Here is a 13968-nt window from a genome sequence, read left to right as displayed (position 1 = left end):
GCCTGTTCCTGTGACAAACCTGAGCTCCTTCATCTCACGTCAGTCAGAGACTGAGGATGTTTAGAAATGGCCCCTTAGATAATGAGTCTTTATCTGCGTATGACTGTTTTGTGATTAGCTCTCTTTACAAGATTAAAAAAAGAGAATGTGTCTAGAAGGATAATTTCTAGTAAGTTACAACCATTAAAGGATTATCCTGCAATATTTCTCTGGTGTTTATAATTGGAGGAGCATTTCTTTAGTGAAGAACACCATTGAACAAATGAAGTGGTAGCCCTGCATTAAAAATGAATCACCTTTATTGTAAAAATGCTTTTTGACCATATCAAGATTCAAGCTGCCATATTTTTGTTGTCACCAGTTTCTTTAAGATTGCATTTTTTTTTTTTCCATATGAAACTCTGTTTGTAGGAGCTATAAAAGATTTTAAGGTCTAAAATCCTGGTGAACTTGACTATGAGTTAGAAAATGGTATATGTGCTAGGACTGTGGGTATTTTTTCCTAGTGTTAGTGCTCTGGTCCTGCTGTATTTGCCCAGCACTTCAAGTTTACAGGGAGGAACAGTTGTAGCCATTTTCGTGAAGCCCTAGCTTGGTGACTCTGCTGACTCTTAAACCAACAGCAACACGGTTGCTTAATTCAGAGGATGCCAAATTGCCCGCTTCCCTTTGATGAAAAGGATCCTCACCTTCTCAAATGTAAATGTGCTCTAACGCACTGAACTTTCACAGATGTGTGTATAGTAGGCAAAGTATTCTCCTCTGCCCATGAGGAGTTGTGGTCATGCCTGGGATTGTGTTCACTTCTGCTGCTCCTTGGTTGTTTTCTCTTTTCGGCAAGAGTATTAAGGCTATAGGCAGACATTTTCTTTCGGATCTCTCTGTCCGTGGAAAAGGTCATTGACTCCCGCTACTTACCATCACTCTTTTACCAGAGACTGCTGCTCCTTGAGACCTGATTGGGTGGATACATCCCGAACCCGTCTCAGAGCGGGACAGATTACTTTCAAGATTTTAAGTAGTAAATCTTTGCTAATCTGGTAATCTGAGGCAAAAGGCGTGATGATGAACCTGTCCCACCAGCACATCTGGATTCAGAAAAGGATGTCCAGAGCTGAAGAACTTCTGTGATAGCTCCCGTTATCAGGGTTCAGCTTCTAGGGCAAAAGTGTAAGCGTATTAAGGCAAATTTGTGCAATGAAAAATCATTGTTTTGAAAACTAGGTATAAAAATGAACTGATTCATTTTGGAAAATTGATGGTTATGTTTAAAGTTTTCTAAGAACTTTTAGAGTAGATTGACTTTTATGTTTATTTTTGAAAGATAAGCCTTACACCTCATGTTTTCCACAATAGCCTCTATTTTTTTAGTAAAAACAACAAAAAATTTTGAAAAGTGCAGCAGACTACAATCGTGGAAGGAACAGGGGAAAACTGGAATCACTGAGAATTTGTAAAGGTAAACATGGATCTCAAAGTCAAATTTAAGGTATATTCTCCCTAATGCTGTAGTCCTGTTGTACCTACCTTGCTACCAAATCAGTTCTCCTCCTCTACCACCTGCCCTGGCCGTGTGAAAAGGCAAAGAAGTTGTTCACTTTTGCAGTAGTTTCACTTATCCCATTGCCTTCCACTTGCTGTATTGCTTCCTTTACACGTCTCGGATTGGCGTTCATGCAAAATGTCTCACCGTGCAGTTTGTCTTCTCTGAAGATTGGAGTAGAGTCACAGTTGCCCGGTTCCCTGTAGGCCGTAGTGTGAGACAGACCAGAGTGATGCTCGCGGAGCTGCAGTCTTGAGCTGTGGGACTTCTTGCCCTTTACTTTTAAGAATGGCTTAAAACATGCCCTTTTTGGAGATGTTCTCAGTGACCGAGTTCTCCGGGCAGTCATACTGTTGTAAAGCTGGGCTAATGCTTTTTGGATGTGTCGTAGTAGCTCACAGTTTGGAGTGCTAGACTTGACACCATAGAACTTGGCCCCCCCCCCCTTTTTTTTTTAATTATTTTATTGTACCATCACAAATGAAAAGGAAAAAAAAAATGAAATATGGAAACTTCTCTGCTGTCCTTAGTCATGTCCGCTCCCGCGCTGGGGGCGGGGCTCCCGGGGCGGGTCACGCCCCTTGTGGGGGCGGGGCTCCCGGGGCGGGTCACGCCCCTTGTGGGGGCGGGGCTCCCGGGGCGGGTCACGCCCCCCGGCACTGCGCGCGCGCAGGGGCCTGGCTCGCGGCGCTGGCTCCACCCGCCGCCGCCGCCGCCGGCGGGGGAGGTGCTGCCGCACAAGATGGCGGCGGCCGGGGTGGGCGCGGGGCGGAAGCAAGTGCGGCAGGAGGAGCTGCGGCGCCTCATGCGGGAGAAGCAGCGGCAGAACGCGGGCAAGAAGCGGATCGACTCGCCCTTCGCCAAATATCCTCCGCCCCGCTCCCCGGGCGCGGCCCTTCCCTCCTCGCGGCGCGGGGTGGCGAGGCGGGGCCCGCCGCGCCCCTCGGCGTGTCGTCGGGGCGGCCGGGGCTGGGGGGGGGGGAGAGGGGGGGAGGCGGCACGGCAGCGCCTTGGCTTCCCTTAACGGCGGCGCACGTACAACAGCCTGGGGCACCTGAGCTGCGCGCTCTGCAACGCGCCCGTCAAGAGCGAGCTGCTGTGGCCGACGCACGCCCTGGGGAAGCAGCACCGCGAGGTGAGCGGGGCCCGGGGGGTCGTTTCACAACGTTTCCCGTGCCGGGGCCTTGGGGTGAGTCGAGCCTGCTGCTCTGTACGCCTGTGCTTTTCTGCTGTAAACATGAGCGACGGCAGTCGCTGCTTGGGCGGGCGGCGCTGCCCCTGCCCCTGCCCCGCCGGAGGCTGCCGCCAGCACCGGGCTGGGTTTTGGGCGTTGGTGATGCCCGCTGTAGGGGGCGGGCTGGCTGTGGAGCGGCCTTAGGGCCCCCCTAAGGACGTGCTGCTCTCCGTGCGCCGCGCTTCCAGCTGCTCACGGCCTCCTGACTTTGGTGCTTCTCTGCAGAGAGTCGCAGAGTTAAAAGGCACGAAACAGGCAGCGAGCGGTTCAGCTGCTGGCACGTCGTCTCACCCCGTCAAGAGAAAAAACGCTGATGCGGAAAATACGGAATTAAAGAGAGCAAAAGGTAAAGGCATGACAATACCTACAAAGCGCGTGCCAGAATCTGACGTTTTGCGTCTGGAATGTGTTTGTTCACCAGGCCAGGAGAAAGCTGTTATTTTGGTAGGTTAGCTAGTTTTCTTCTGGGTTGGTGGGCCACATTAGGTCGTGGGTGGTGGGGTTGGTCTGGACAGCGTGAGAAACGATGTAAAGTAAGCAGTGGAAACGCTTGCCTCGGAGTAGAAGTATTCCTTTCCAGTGAAATCAAGCCATTAGGTTACCTCAAACCGTTCACAAAACTTTGTGCTGAAGGAAAGAAGGTAGGTGAATCTCTTCTCTTGCTGCTACTGAATACGTAACATATGAAAATGCCGCGTTTGTGAAAACAAACGTTTTGGAGTTCTCTGCCTTTGAAGAATTATCTCTGTGCTTCCAAAATACTTTGTTGTCCCTGGTTCGTACACAACGAGTATTTTTACGTTTCTTTGTTATATTAGGTGTTGTAAGACAAACTACTGTTCTAGGCTTGACTAAACGCTAGGCTTAACCAAACACTGCCTCTTTGAGAGTAACTTTTTGTGTGCGCAGGGCTGGAACTCTGTTAGCACCGGTAGTACCTGACGGTCCTAGGGGACACTTAAGTCGCGGCAGTTGAGAAATTATGACAATAGACGCTATCTTTGTGAAGTCACTGCTGTGGTAAGACTTTACGTGAGGGATGTTTCTTTTAAAAGAATGGACTGTAAGAAATGACTCCTGACTGTTATCTAGGTGCAGATGAGAAGCCACACACATCCACATCTGGGTAAGTAGATCTTACGCATTTCTCGTAACTTGTATGAACTTTGTTACGCTCTCACCCTGTTCTTCTTCATCTCTGTTTCCCAGCCAAGGGTAAAGATACAGATACAAATCGGCAGATCTCTGCTTCTGTTCGGTGTCAAATGTGGGTGTACGTGCATGAATTTGGCAGCATCTTCCTCCGTGCAAAGACTAGGGTATTGACTCTAGAGGCTGTGACAAAGCAAGAATTCGTTTGCTGCCATAACAAGACATTTAATGCTGAGTAGGGTGGTATTATAAAGTCTACTAGAACAAAAATAGCTAGATTGTGGCATGCACTCTGATCTGTAATGCTAGCATCCTGCAAAAAACATTATAGCCTGATAGTATGAAGAGTTATATACTACACGTGCAAGTGATATTTAGTCACAAGAACTTTAATAAATGCCACCAATAGATTTTTACTAAGACGTTTTTGTTTCTTAAAATGCATGTAAATGCATACCTTCCAGATGAAGTCTCTCTCTTACAGATGTGAGCATACTTAACTTCAAGGAATTGAGTCATTTGTCCTCACATATGCGTCTTGGTACAACTTGAGATTTCTGAGGGTATTTTGATATTCACGTGAGGTTGGGAGATAGCGCGTGAGACTTGTAGGTCTCCTGTACACTTTTACATAGGGTGAATTATTATTATCTTGCATTGATATTAAGCACTATTATCTTGACCCTAACAGACATTGTTATCTTGTGGGAATTCTTTTTGCGTGTATAAAATTACACAGTTGTGAAATTTGTTCAGCATAAAATTGTTCAGTATGATTAATTTTAAAATCACGCAGGAAAAAACATTCAGCTTGGAGGCCTGCAAATATCCTAAAAAATCTGGATTTTCTCATTGCTGAGGCTGTGCAGCAGTTCCTGGTTTCAAAATGAGTTTGTTTCTTTGCAGTTCTGAGCTGCAAGAAGTACCTATAATAAGTAGTTGTATTATACATGAAGGTTATCAAGGTTTAGATGATGTTTGTATTACCGCTATCCTATGAATTTTCATTCACAGCAGGTACACAGATACAAATAACTTTGAGTGGGAACGTAGTATTACCTAAATAATTTGTGTTCCTGAAACCTCACTTTGTTATAGAATGCTTTTATTAAATTATTTTACGGTGAATATACTAGCATAAAAATTGAAAGTTGAATGTGTTTTCAGTACTAACCTGAACGTTCTTGAGGAACTTTAAAAGAAAGCAACAATTATGTACCGCCTTTGAACAATGGTTACACTAGCTGCTCTGCAGTTTAGTATATTGCACAATATTGAGAAGATCTTAGTGTTCCCAGATTAAATAGACTTTAGATACTAGACTGTAACTGATCTTTGTGAAGTTTCAAATGTTTATATCTTGTATTCTTTACCAGGCTACCAGCAGATTTTTTTGATGAAACAGAGCAAAATGATGCAAAAGAACAGCTTTCAAAGGGTCCAGGTCCCAGTTTATTGTCAGGAAGTTATGATGACGATGATGAAGAGGAAGAAGAGGAAGATCACTCAGACAAATCTCCCATGACGCATAAAACTGAAATTCCACCTCCAACTCAAGAAGTAATAGCTAATTCTCTACCTACAGGTAATGATGAAGGTAGCAAGTGATTCGGTAAGGACAAGCTGTGTGATGGAAGGGCTTTATTTTTCTAATTATTGCTTTTAGCCGATTAGGATGTGGAAAGAGAGTAGGGAGAGAGATTTTTGGGTAGTTCATTATTTTATAGTGCTTTCTCAGCCTACTTAGCGCTTCTATGCTATAATTGTTTGAGGTTGTCAAGTGCAATAATGTTTGTCTTTTTTTGCTCGACTCAGTAAGGTATTAATTTAAATTCCTCTCTAGTCAGAGTTTTTTATAGGAGCTCGTACAGTTGTTCATAGGCTTCTGTCCTTTCTTTTAGACTTCTTTGACAGCAAAACTACAGCTGCGCCTATAGTTTCCCATTCAGGATCCATACAGAAAGCAGAGATACAAGAGAAGACAGTGGAAAGGTAAGCAGTCAAATGAAATATTGATAAATTTAGGAATCGTAAATAAACGTTACCTTTCCTGAAAATGGTTGTTGTGATGAGTCAGAAATCTGTCTTACTGTTATCTTGTAATCAGAATAGTCTGTGTATAATATCAGACCAATATTTGGCACCCTATAGGCAGGATAAGAAATGGAGCAATGGGTCTTTTAGACAGCTGTATTTGCAAGTTTTAATACAGGGTACTTCTGAAGTTTAGCGTGAATCACTGCTTTTAACTGTTTAAAGAAAACCATTGACTTGTTCTTTCAATAATGGTTTGGTTCACTTAGGCACTTCCTTAGACATTAGCTTAGGCTGTTAAAAGCAGAGATTCTGCTGTTAAAATGTTTGGGTGCTCAGCACACTGGAAAGGATAGTTTAGGGAGCCTAAGCTACAGTTCCTGTTTTGACAATGAGTTTTAAACCTGTCTGTGCAGTTCCTTGTCTGTTAGATAAGACCAGATTGAAGAAATGAATTTTGATGGTTGTAGGTGAAACGCAGGGCATAAAGAAAACTTGCTTCATTTCTAGGTCCTTTTATAAAAATGGATTTTCTTCTTGACTATTTTTAACTGCACAAAAATAAAATAATAAAAAAAAGCAAGTTATAAAGTGTTAACTCAGGAGAATAATAATCCAACATTTCAGGAAAGAAAACACGGCTGAAGCTTTGCCAGAAGGGTTCTTTGATGATCCTGAAGTGGATGCAAAAGTAAGTGATCTTAAATTTTTATTCTGCCAGATTTATTTTCTGCCAGATATCATAATTTTCTGAGTAGCAAGGATGCTTCTCCAGGTAGTTAGTTATGACTAATAACCAGAACATATGAAAATGACTGAATTATTTCATTCTGTATTCATTAGAAGACATGAGAAGGGTGTCGCGGGGGGAAGAGTTTGTTGAACCATCTCTCAGACTGTATTTTTGATCTCCTTTATGGGTTAAAGAAAGATGAAGCAATGTTATTCATTGGCTAAAATGCTGGATTGGCATTTGGAAGAGCCACTAGTTGTTTTTATTTTTGTGAGTGACTCTGGGAAAAAGGCATTTCCGTATGTCAGTTTCTGCCTCTCTGAATGGAGAATATAAAAATACTTCTGTAATGTGCTTTGAGAGATCCTGTTGAAAAGTGTTAAGAGTTAGTTTGTGTTGATATTATACAGACTGCTAGGATGAAAACAACTGGGTTGTGGCATGCGCTCTGATCTTTAGTCCTGGCATACTACAACAGCAAACTTGATCTTAAACCCTCTGTCTTTTATTGCTATGGGGTTTTTCTGCTGGTCAGAAAAAAGGAGAAAATATATGGGGCGTTCAAGGCGTTTTGTCCAAAAATGACTATTAACGGTCTTGGAATTTTGATCAAAATCATTCATTATTATTATTATCATTCTGCAACTTGCACAGTACCAAATGATGATCAAAATAACACTGATTTTCGAAATGCAAAGCATATTTTTGTAAAATTTACCACAGATTTGATGGCTTTCTTGTTATCTTTATCAAAATAATAGTGTTTTGGACTTGCATTTTTTCGAAGTACACACGTTTCTCTGTTGATCACACTGTGGAAGGCTGTTGCGTGTGTTTCAGTTGGATTGTGAGGTAGAGCCAGGATTTCTGATTAGGAGACCTTTTTGAGCAAGGCTTCCTTATGTTCGCTTAGTCCCACTATCACAGTTACGAGCTTCTGTGTCTCTTAGGTGCTCTGGCAGGATTCTTTTGGCGCCACTCGTGCACGTGGGTACGCTGGCAAACGTGAATGCACTCATGTTCGGATAGCGTTTGAATAATGAATTTTTGAATATTGAAATATGTATTGCGATCTTCAAATACTTCAGTTTCGCCCTGAGCTGGGAGGCTAGCGTAAAGCAGGAGTGTCTAACAGTGTCCTTACATCTTTTCAGGACACTGGTTAGCGATCTTTATTAAGATCATTTCCTTCGCTGATAAAGTTTACAAGTGGATAGATGTTTCAACAGGCTCTCTTCCTTCAACTGTTTGCTAATGCTGTTCATTTTAATCAGCCCCTTCTAAGTGTAGCTAATATGAAGGAGGAGGAAGGTGTCTTTGACATTGGTTATGTTGAGAAGGCTGCAGTGATTCTGTGCTGGAATCATACACAAAATAATCTAATTTCAGAATTTCCCGTGGGCTTTTTGGAGGGGAGGCTGTGGGCTTCAAAAATGTTGTAAAGCATATTAATTCTGAATTTGGTAAATATTTAAAGAAAAAGTCATATCTGCAGTATTTAAGTTTATTATAACAAATACAAATAATTATGAAATACAAAAGACAGCCACAATGTGTAATAACACATTACATACACGTATGATAGAAATAATCACAAAACAGCAAAACAAAATGATGGATATTATTTCCCAATATGTAGTTTGCTTTGAAACTTTCAATTTATTCTATATACGTACTTCATTTTGCCAGGTTTCGTATAATCATTCAGGAACAAAACATGTACATAACAGTCGTCTTTACCATGATGATGATTAATGTGTTGTCAGAAAAGAGGAATGAATAAAGGAAAAACAAAGCTAATGCAGAAAAATACCACAGATTATTGTCCAAACAATCCAGGGCCAGATATAATCTAACATAACGATACAGGCCTCAGCTTCCAGTCTTGAATTGTGGAAGTTTTGGGTACAAGGGTAGATGATTTGGTGTATTTGCTAATAACGCTATGCTAAAAGCACAACCTGTTTTTGACTACGTCATTGCAGATCTTAAACCCATTCTTACAGCTGCTGTTCTTCCAGTCATCTGTCTTACTAATTAATGCTCTCTACTACAAAAGAAAAAGCTTTGCAGGTATTAAAGTGGTATGTAGCCTCAGTATTTCTTTTGCTGGCCAACAAAATCAGGCTAGATTTGAAATAAAGGGAGGTAGTCAGACTAGTTACTGCATCATGTACTACTTTGTTACATTAAAGGCTCACAATTCACTGCTTTTAGCTGTTGGGATGTGCTGCTGTATATGATTGAACAGGCAACTTGTGGAAGAATTTAAAAGTTAAAACTTGACATAGTGAAATTACAGAACCCTCAAATTACCAGGCTTAGTCATTTCTGTTAATCCAGACGTCCCACACCATCCGTTCCTTGTCAGTTGTTCTTTAATATTAGTCAAGCTTGTATTAATCCAGGAATAGAGTCAAATCAGTATTTTTCCTCCAAAACTATTAGATGGCTGCTGTACTATCTTGTTCATATACATTACTTATACTGAAGTACGTTGACCAGACTTTTTTTTTTTAAAAAACACCATAATATTTTTCCTGTTTCTTCAGTTTACAGCGCCCAGAGGCACTGGACATTGGCCTTAATTGCTAACATGCTTGTTTTCTGATATTCCTTAGGTGCGAAAAGTTGATGCTCCAAAAGATCAAATGGACAAAGAGTGGGATGAATTTCAAAAGGCGATGCGACAGGTCAACACAGTAAGTAATGGAGATTATTTTTATTGATTCTAAATACAGTACACGGTACAGAAATAAAGTTTCATGCAAATCTGCAGAATGACTGACATACTGCATTTGTCAGCTGTTTGTTTCAATGGGGGGTATAGTTAAATGCGTTTGATCAATGAGTAAAGGGTTCCTTACGTTTTCCACTGAAGCAAAATTAAGTGCAAAGAACTTTTGATGAGGCTCTGATCATCAGTATATCTAGTTACATTAGTTAAATTACATTTAAGTAAGATAACACATAACGCAGATTGGTCTTCTGTATCCAAACAGTGGACTGTATTTATAGGCTCTTTTTAAGATGAGATATATTCATATTTTAACCTTAAAAGCCAAGCAACTCCGCCTCCCCCCTCCCCCCCACCCCAAAATATGCCTGTCTTTTTGAAGCAAGATCTATAAAGTGTAGGGGATCTGGGTTTTATGGTTAATTTGAATTTCCTGGAAAGGAACCCCAAACTTTGGGAAAGTAGAAGATTTTGATGTATGTGACACAAGTTGGCCACGGTTTTTCTGTACTTTCATTCCTTTCTTTGCATGGAATTGCATGGAGCGTCTCCCCAGAACAGGTTTTTATCTGCCCCTTTTGAGCGATATGAAACTGGCATTAAAGATACCTGGTATTCTCACTCTTTCCTTTGAGTTATTTGCCAATTTTCTTGAATTTTAACTGTAAATAATTGCTCATATGTCAACTGCTAAGTGGTGCAAAAAGACTTATCATGTTAAAGCAGTCAGCGCTATAAGCAGAGTTGAATGTTCATACAAAAACAGTAGTGGATACATTTTGTTAGCATTAGCCATTGAGATAATTCTTCAGCTTAGAAGAAATCTTCTCAGTTATGCGTGGACCATTGATTGCATAGCATCTCCCAGACATTCAGATTTGAGAAAGTATATGCTGAAAAAAATAACAGGTTAGAAATACTTTGGGATCTAGTGGGAATATTTAACCATTACTTTCAATAAGCTTGTGTAAAGTCCCAAATATTGAGAAGGGTTTCCTATTTCAGCCTCAGAGTTTGGATGTGCCTAGTTTGTTTATGCCCCATTTCAAATAGTAGTGTATTGAAAAATTCAAAACGGTAAAAAGTAGTTTGGCTGCTTTGGGGCTTTTTTTTTTTTTTTTTTTTTTAAAAACATAACATTTCACTGTGTCCTTTTCATTTAAAATTAATCCAGATCATAAAGTCTTTTCCTGTGTATGCCTCCAGAGCCGTTTGTGAAGGTGGGACTATATGTATAGGAGATTAACAGTTATAAGACGCTTGACTTGGGGTGGGGGAACAGGAGGGAGGGAGGCAGGCATGGACATCAAAAAAGAACAAAAGTGAAAGTCAGGGTGAAGATCAATTTCATTAGAGCCTTTCTGGTTTAGATTTCAGAAGCGATAGTGGCAGAAGAGGATGAGGAGGGACGACTAGATCGTCAGATTGGAGAAATTGATGAGCAGATGTAAGTAGATCAATTTTTCCTCAAACTTTCTGTTCTCCAGCAAGAATGGGTATCTATTTAACTGGAATCATAAACATTTTTAACGTTAATGTTCTACGATACTGCTTGTCATTAATCACCTAGATATTTGACTTGGAGAAAGATTCCCGTAAATCTCAAATTGTTAACTAGTAAGAACATGAATTTTGGTGGCAAAGTTGCATAATTATTTGCCAAGACACAGGCTGCACTGGACTGCACTTGAAAATAGCAAGTAAGCAAGGGCAAAATGAAACAATAAAATGTAAATCTGTTGAACAAACTGTCTCTTTCACCACCATGAAACGTCTTTTAAGTTGTATTTCTCTGTGAATTCTAAGTGAATTTACGTGAACATATTTAACAACCGTTTTTTAAAAACATGGTCTAATTTTCTGCACAGCAAACAAGCATAATTTCCGTAATGAGATTTGTGTTTTGACCATCCATTTGCTGTGCTGAAAGTACTGTTCTGTGATTAACTCTCCTTGTTTCTAATAAAAGTTTCTGAAAGATTTTGTTGACTGATGCACTTCATTACATGAAGTCTTTTTTTTTTTTTTGAAATAGTAAGTGTCGCAGTTGAAGAAGCATTAGCTTAAACTCAAAGTAACCTGAAATATAGCTTAGTGTGACAGATTGTTACCAGTGTGTTGCTTAACGTGTACAGCTAACTGATAGAAAAGAAAAATAATTCTGATTTTAATGAAAGTTTCAGCAAAAAGGAGATATTGAAAATTAAAGCAGCGCTTAAACCACCTGGCCAGATTTACTTGCTACAGATAATTAGCAGTAGTAAAAATAGCCTTGGCTTCAAATTTAGATTTGATAATAATAGGTCATTTTGGAGAGGGCTTGATCTAAAGCTGTCTTTGAGCATTTATTTTTACCAGTAGTTTAAAATGCTGTTTTACGTAGAAAGTACAAATCAGAATTTTGTAGAGTTCCAAGTTTGTTGCCATCATGTTTTTTCCCTGAAATACAGTTCCTTACAGACTTTTAGAAGGCCGTTTTTGTAGCTTTCTGCTCTGAGTGTATTTGAATATAGGTTATTTTAGAGAGCTACTGCATGTCTTGCAGAAATTCTGCAGATAAAGCAGGTTTTCAAAGCAGGATGAGAAAATGTCTTCTGTTTTACCTTTAAATACTTCAGAAGCTTCTTTTCAAGCATATGGGCCCATGGGCTTTCAGCATTAGGAAAAAAGCTATCTTTAAAAGAACTCTAGGATGTTTCACTCAGTTTTAATCAAAAACATTTCCCAGATGCTGGTGAAGTAAATAGCGGAATTATGGGTCACGATTTAAAGCATCTGAGATGATGAATTTAGTCTGGGATACAAAGTGCAGTTAAAAGTCTAAAGTACATATCTAAAAATGCCATGCGTGGTTTTTACATTTGATACTTATTGCAGTGTAATGTCTATCACTGAACTTCCGCCTGTGCAGAGCTCTTTCGGTTTAGAACTTGCTTTTGGTTAGCCGGGTTTTTCTTGCACATGGTAGAAAATTATAAAGACTCTACAAATCAAATTGATTTCCAATGACACTTATGTCTTCCTTAGCCTTCAAATCTTCAGGCTTGGCTGCCTGTAAGTAATTCTGTTGCAGATTTACAAGGGGAAATAGGATCCAAATAGTAATCTTTCCTTGTTGACTCTTCCTAGCAAGTAAGAATGAAACGAGCAAAGATGTATTTAAGTCAGAGAGGCTGATACTACTTGGCATTTTCAAAAGAATATCCTATTAAAATTGCTAGAATTACTACTAATATAATTTTGAGACTATAACGTCTTTAAGTGCAAAATTGGAAGTCAGGGATGAGTTGAGGGGCCTAGTTTAGCACTCGATAAGCAGATAAAGGATATGAGCACCTGTGTTAACTCTTTTGTCTTCAGTTCAGAGAAGCAACCTCTAAGATATAAAAAGTGAGAGCCAATGCTCACCTTTCCTACCATATATGAAAAACAAGTGGAGCAAAGAATTGGGTCTCTTCCTGTATGGAAGTGGATGCTGGTTCTGTGTTTTTCTGGAATTAGTTTGTGGTGGAGTTGCAGTTGTTCTACACTTGGATTAGATCCTATTGTTAGAGAACTGACCGTACCTCTCCTCTCTCTTTTGTTCTGTTTCCACTTGATTAATACAGAGAAGGTGCAGCAGCATTTTGAAAAACTGTTTTTATTGTTGGGAAGCTTGTAAGCTTTTTTTCATGCTTTTGGAGAAGCAAAATACAGCACTTCAGAAAATCCAATTAATGTGGAAAGGCCACAAATATTAATAGGTGGTTTACTTTTCAACAGCGAGTGTTACCGCCGTGTTGAGCTGTTGCGTAACCGCCAGGATCTGATGAAGGAGAAATTTAAAGAAGCCATGAGATTAAGATCCACGCAAGAGAAAGAGGATGAGACTATTGGTAGCGAAGATGAAGAAGAATTGCAGGATTTGCTTTCTCAAGACTGGCGGGTGAAAGGGGCTTTGTTGTAGCGTTTCTGCAACGTGGCTGATGCTCTCTTTACCTGTGATGTTACTTCCATTATCAGAAGTGAGGTGTTTTTGTTAAAATATTTATTTAAAGAGGATCGCGAGATGGTAAAGAGCTGACTGTATAAGAAAAAAAATCTTTGTAGATCTACAATAGTGTATTACTTGCTGTAAAAACTGTATATTGCAAATGTTTTACAAGATTGAATGTAACTTTCCAATTAAAAATACAGATTTCCTACCAGAGATATTTTAATAGGGTTAAAAGTAACTTGAGAATCTCTAACCTTTTGGGAACGTTAGATGTGTACGGTAAGTTGGAGATTTGCGTTACTGTGCACGGAAGTAAAGGACTAGTAAACGTGATATCGTATGGAGTTCTCCCCCATGATGGGGGTGGTATAAGGGGAAACCCTTACGCGTTTATGTTATTTTAAAAGTTTCAAAAGTCTCTTCCCTCTGACCCTTCCCTCCCAATAAAATTTGTAAGTCTTTCAGGATCTGTTACAGTTTCTCTGATGTGTATGTATATGCCAAAGTCAGAAACGCTGTGCAGCAGCTTCCCCGCTGTGCGTACTCGATGATCTGCCGA

The 13968-nt window shown here is 40.2% G+C and overlaps 2 protein-coding genes across 3 annotated transcripts in view; one reads left to right on the top strand and one right to left on the bottom strand.

The window, feature by feature from the left end:
* The first annotated feature begins 2207 nt into the window (after nt 1–2207).
* Nucleotides 2208–13873, top strand: ZNF830 (zinc finger protein 830). Its single transcript, XM_068936254.1, has 10 exons — nt 2208–2407; nt 2579–2678; nt 3003–3123; nt 3870–3903; nt 5306–5514; nt 5831–5921; nt 6591–6654; nt 9318–9398; nt 10804–10880; nt 13196–13873. Exons 1-10 carry the CDS (start codon nt 2286–2288, stop codon nt 13377–13379), a joined length of 1083 nt encoding a protein of 360 aa, XP_068792355.1. The 5' UTR covers nt 2208–2285; the 3' UTR covers nt 13380–13873.
* The window catches only part of LOC104145267 (poly(rC)-binding protein 3), a 514282-nt gene continuing 508500 nt past the window's right edge, over nt 8187–13968 (bottom strand). For both annotated transcript variants that reach the window (XM_068936245.1, XM_068936246.1), the window contains one exon: nt 8187–10326. In XM_068936245.1, the coding sequence (XP_068792346.1) occupies nt 10266–10326 (61 nt within the window). In that variant the 3' untranslated portion in view covers nt 8187–10265. The remainder of the gene's footprint in view (nt 10327–13968) is intronic.

This window comes from Struthio camelus, chromosome 2 (assembly GCF_040807025.1).
Source record: "Struthio camelus isolate bStrCam1 chromosome 2, bStrCam1.hap1, whole genome shotgun sequence".
NCBI classification, from domain to species: Eukaryota; Metazoa; Chordata; class Aves; order Struthioniformes; family Struthionidae; genus Struthio; species Struthio camelus.
This window is presented reverse-complemented; position numbering and strand designations above follow the sequence as displayed.

Bases quoted from the DNA above. Each gene is read 5' to 3' on its own strand.
- ZNF830 (XM_068936254.1), top strand. From the start codon at position 2,286: ATGGCGGCGGCCGGGGTGGGCGCGGGGCGGAAGCAAGTGCGGCAGGAG. The intron at 9,399-10,803 runs GTAAGTAATGGA...TTTCTGGTTTAG, and splicing joins CGATGCGACAGGTCAACACA to ATTTCAGAAGCGATAGTGGC. The intron at 10,881-13,195 runs GTAAGTAGATCA...ACTTTTCAACAG, and splicing joins GGAGAAATTGATGAGCAGAT to CGAGTGTTACCGCCGTGTTG.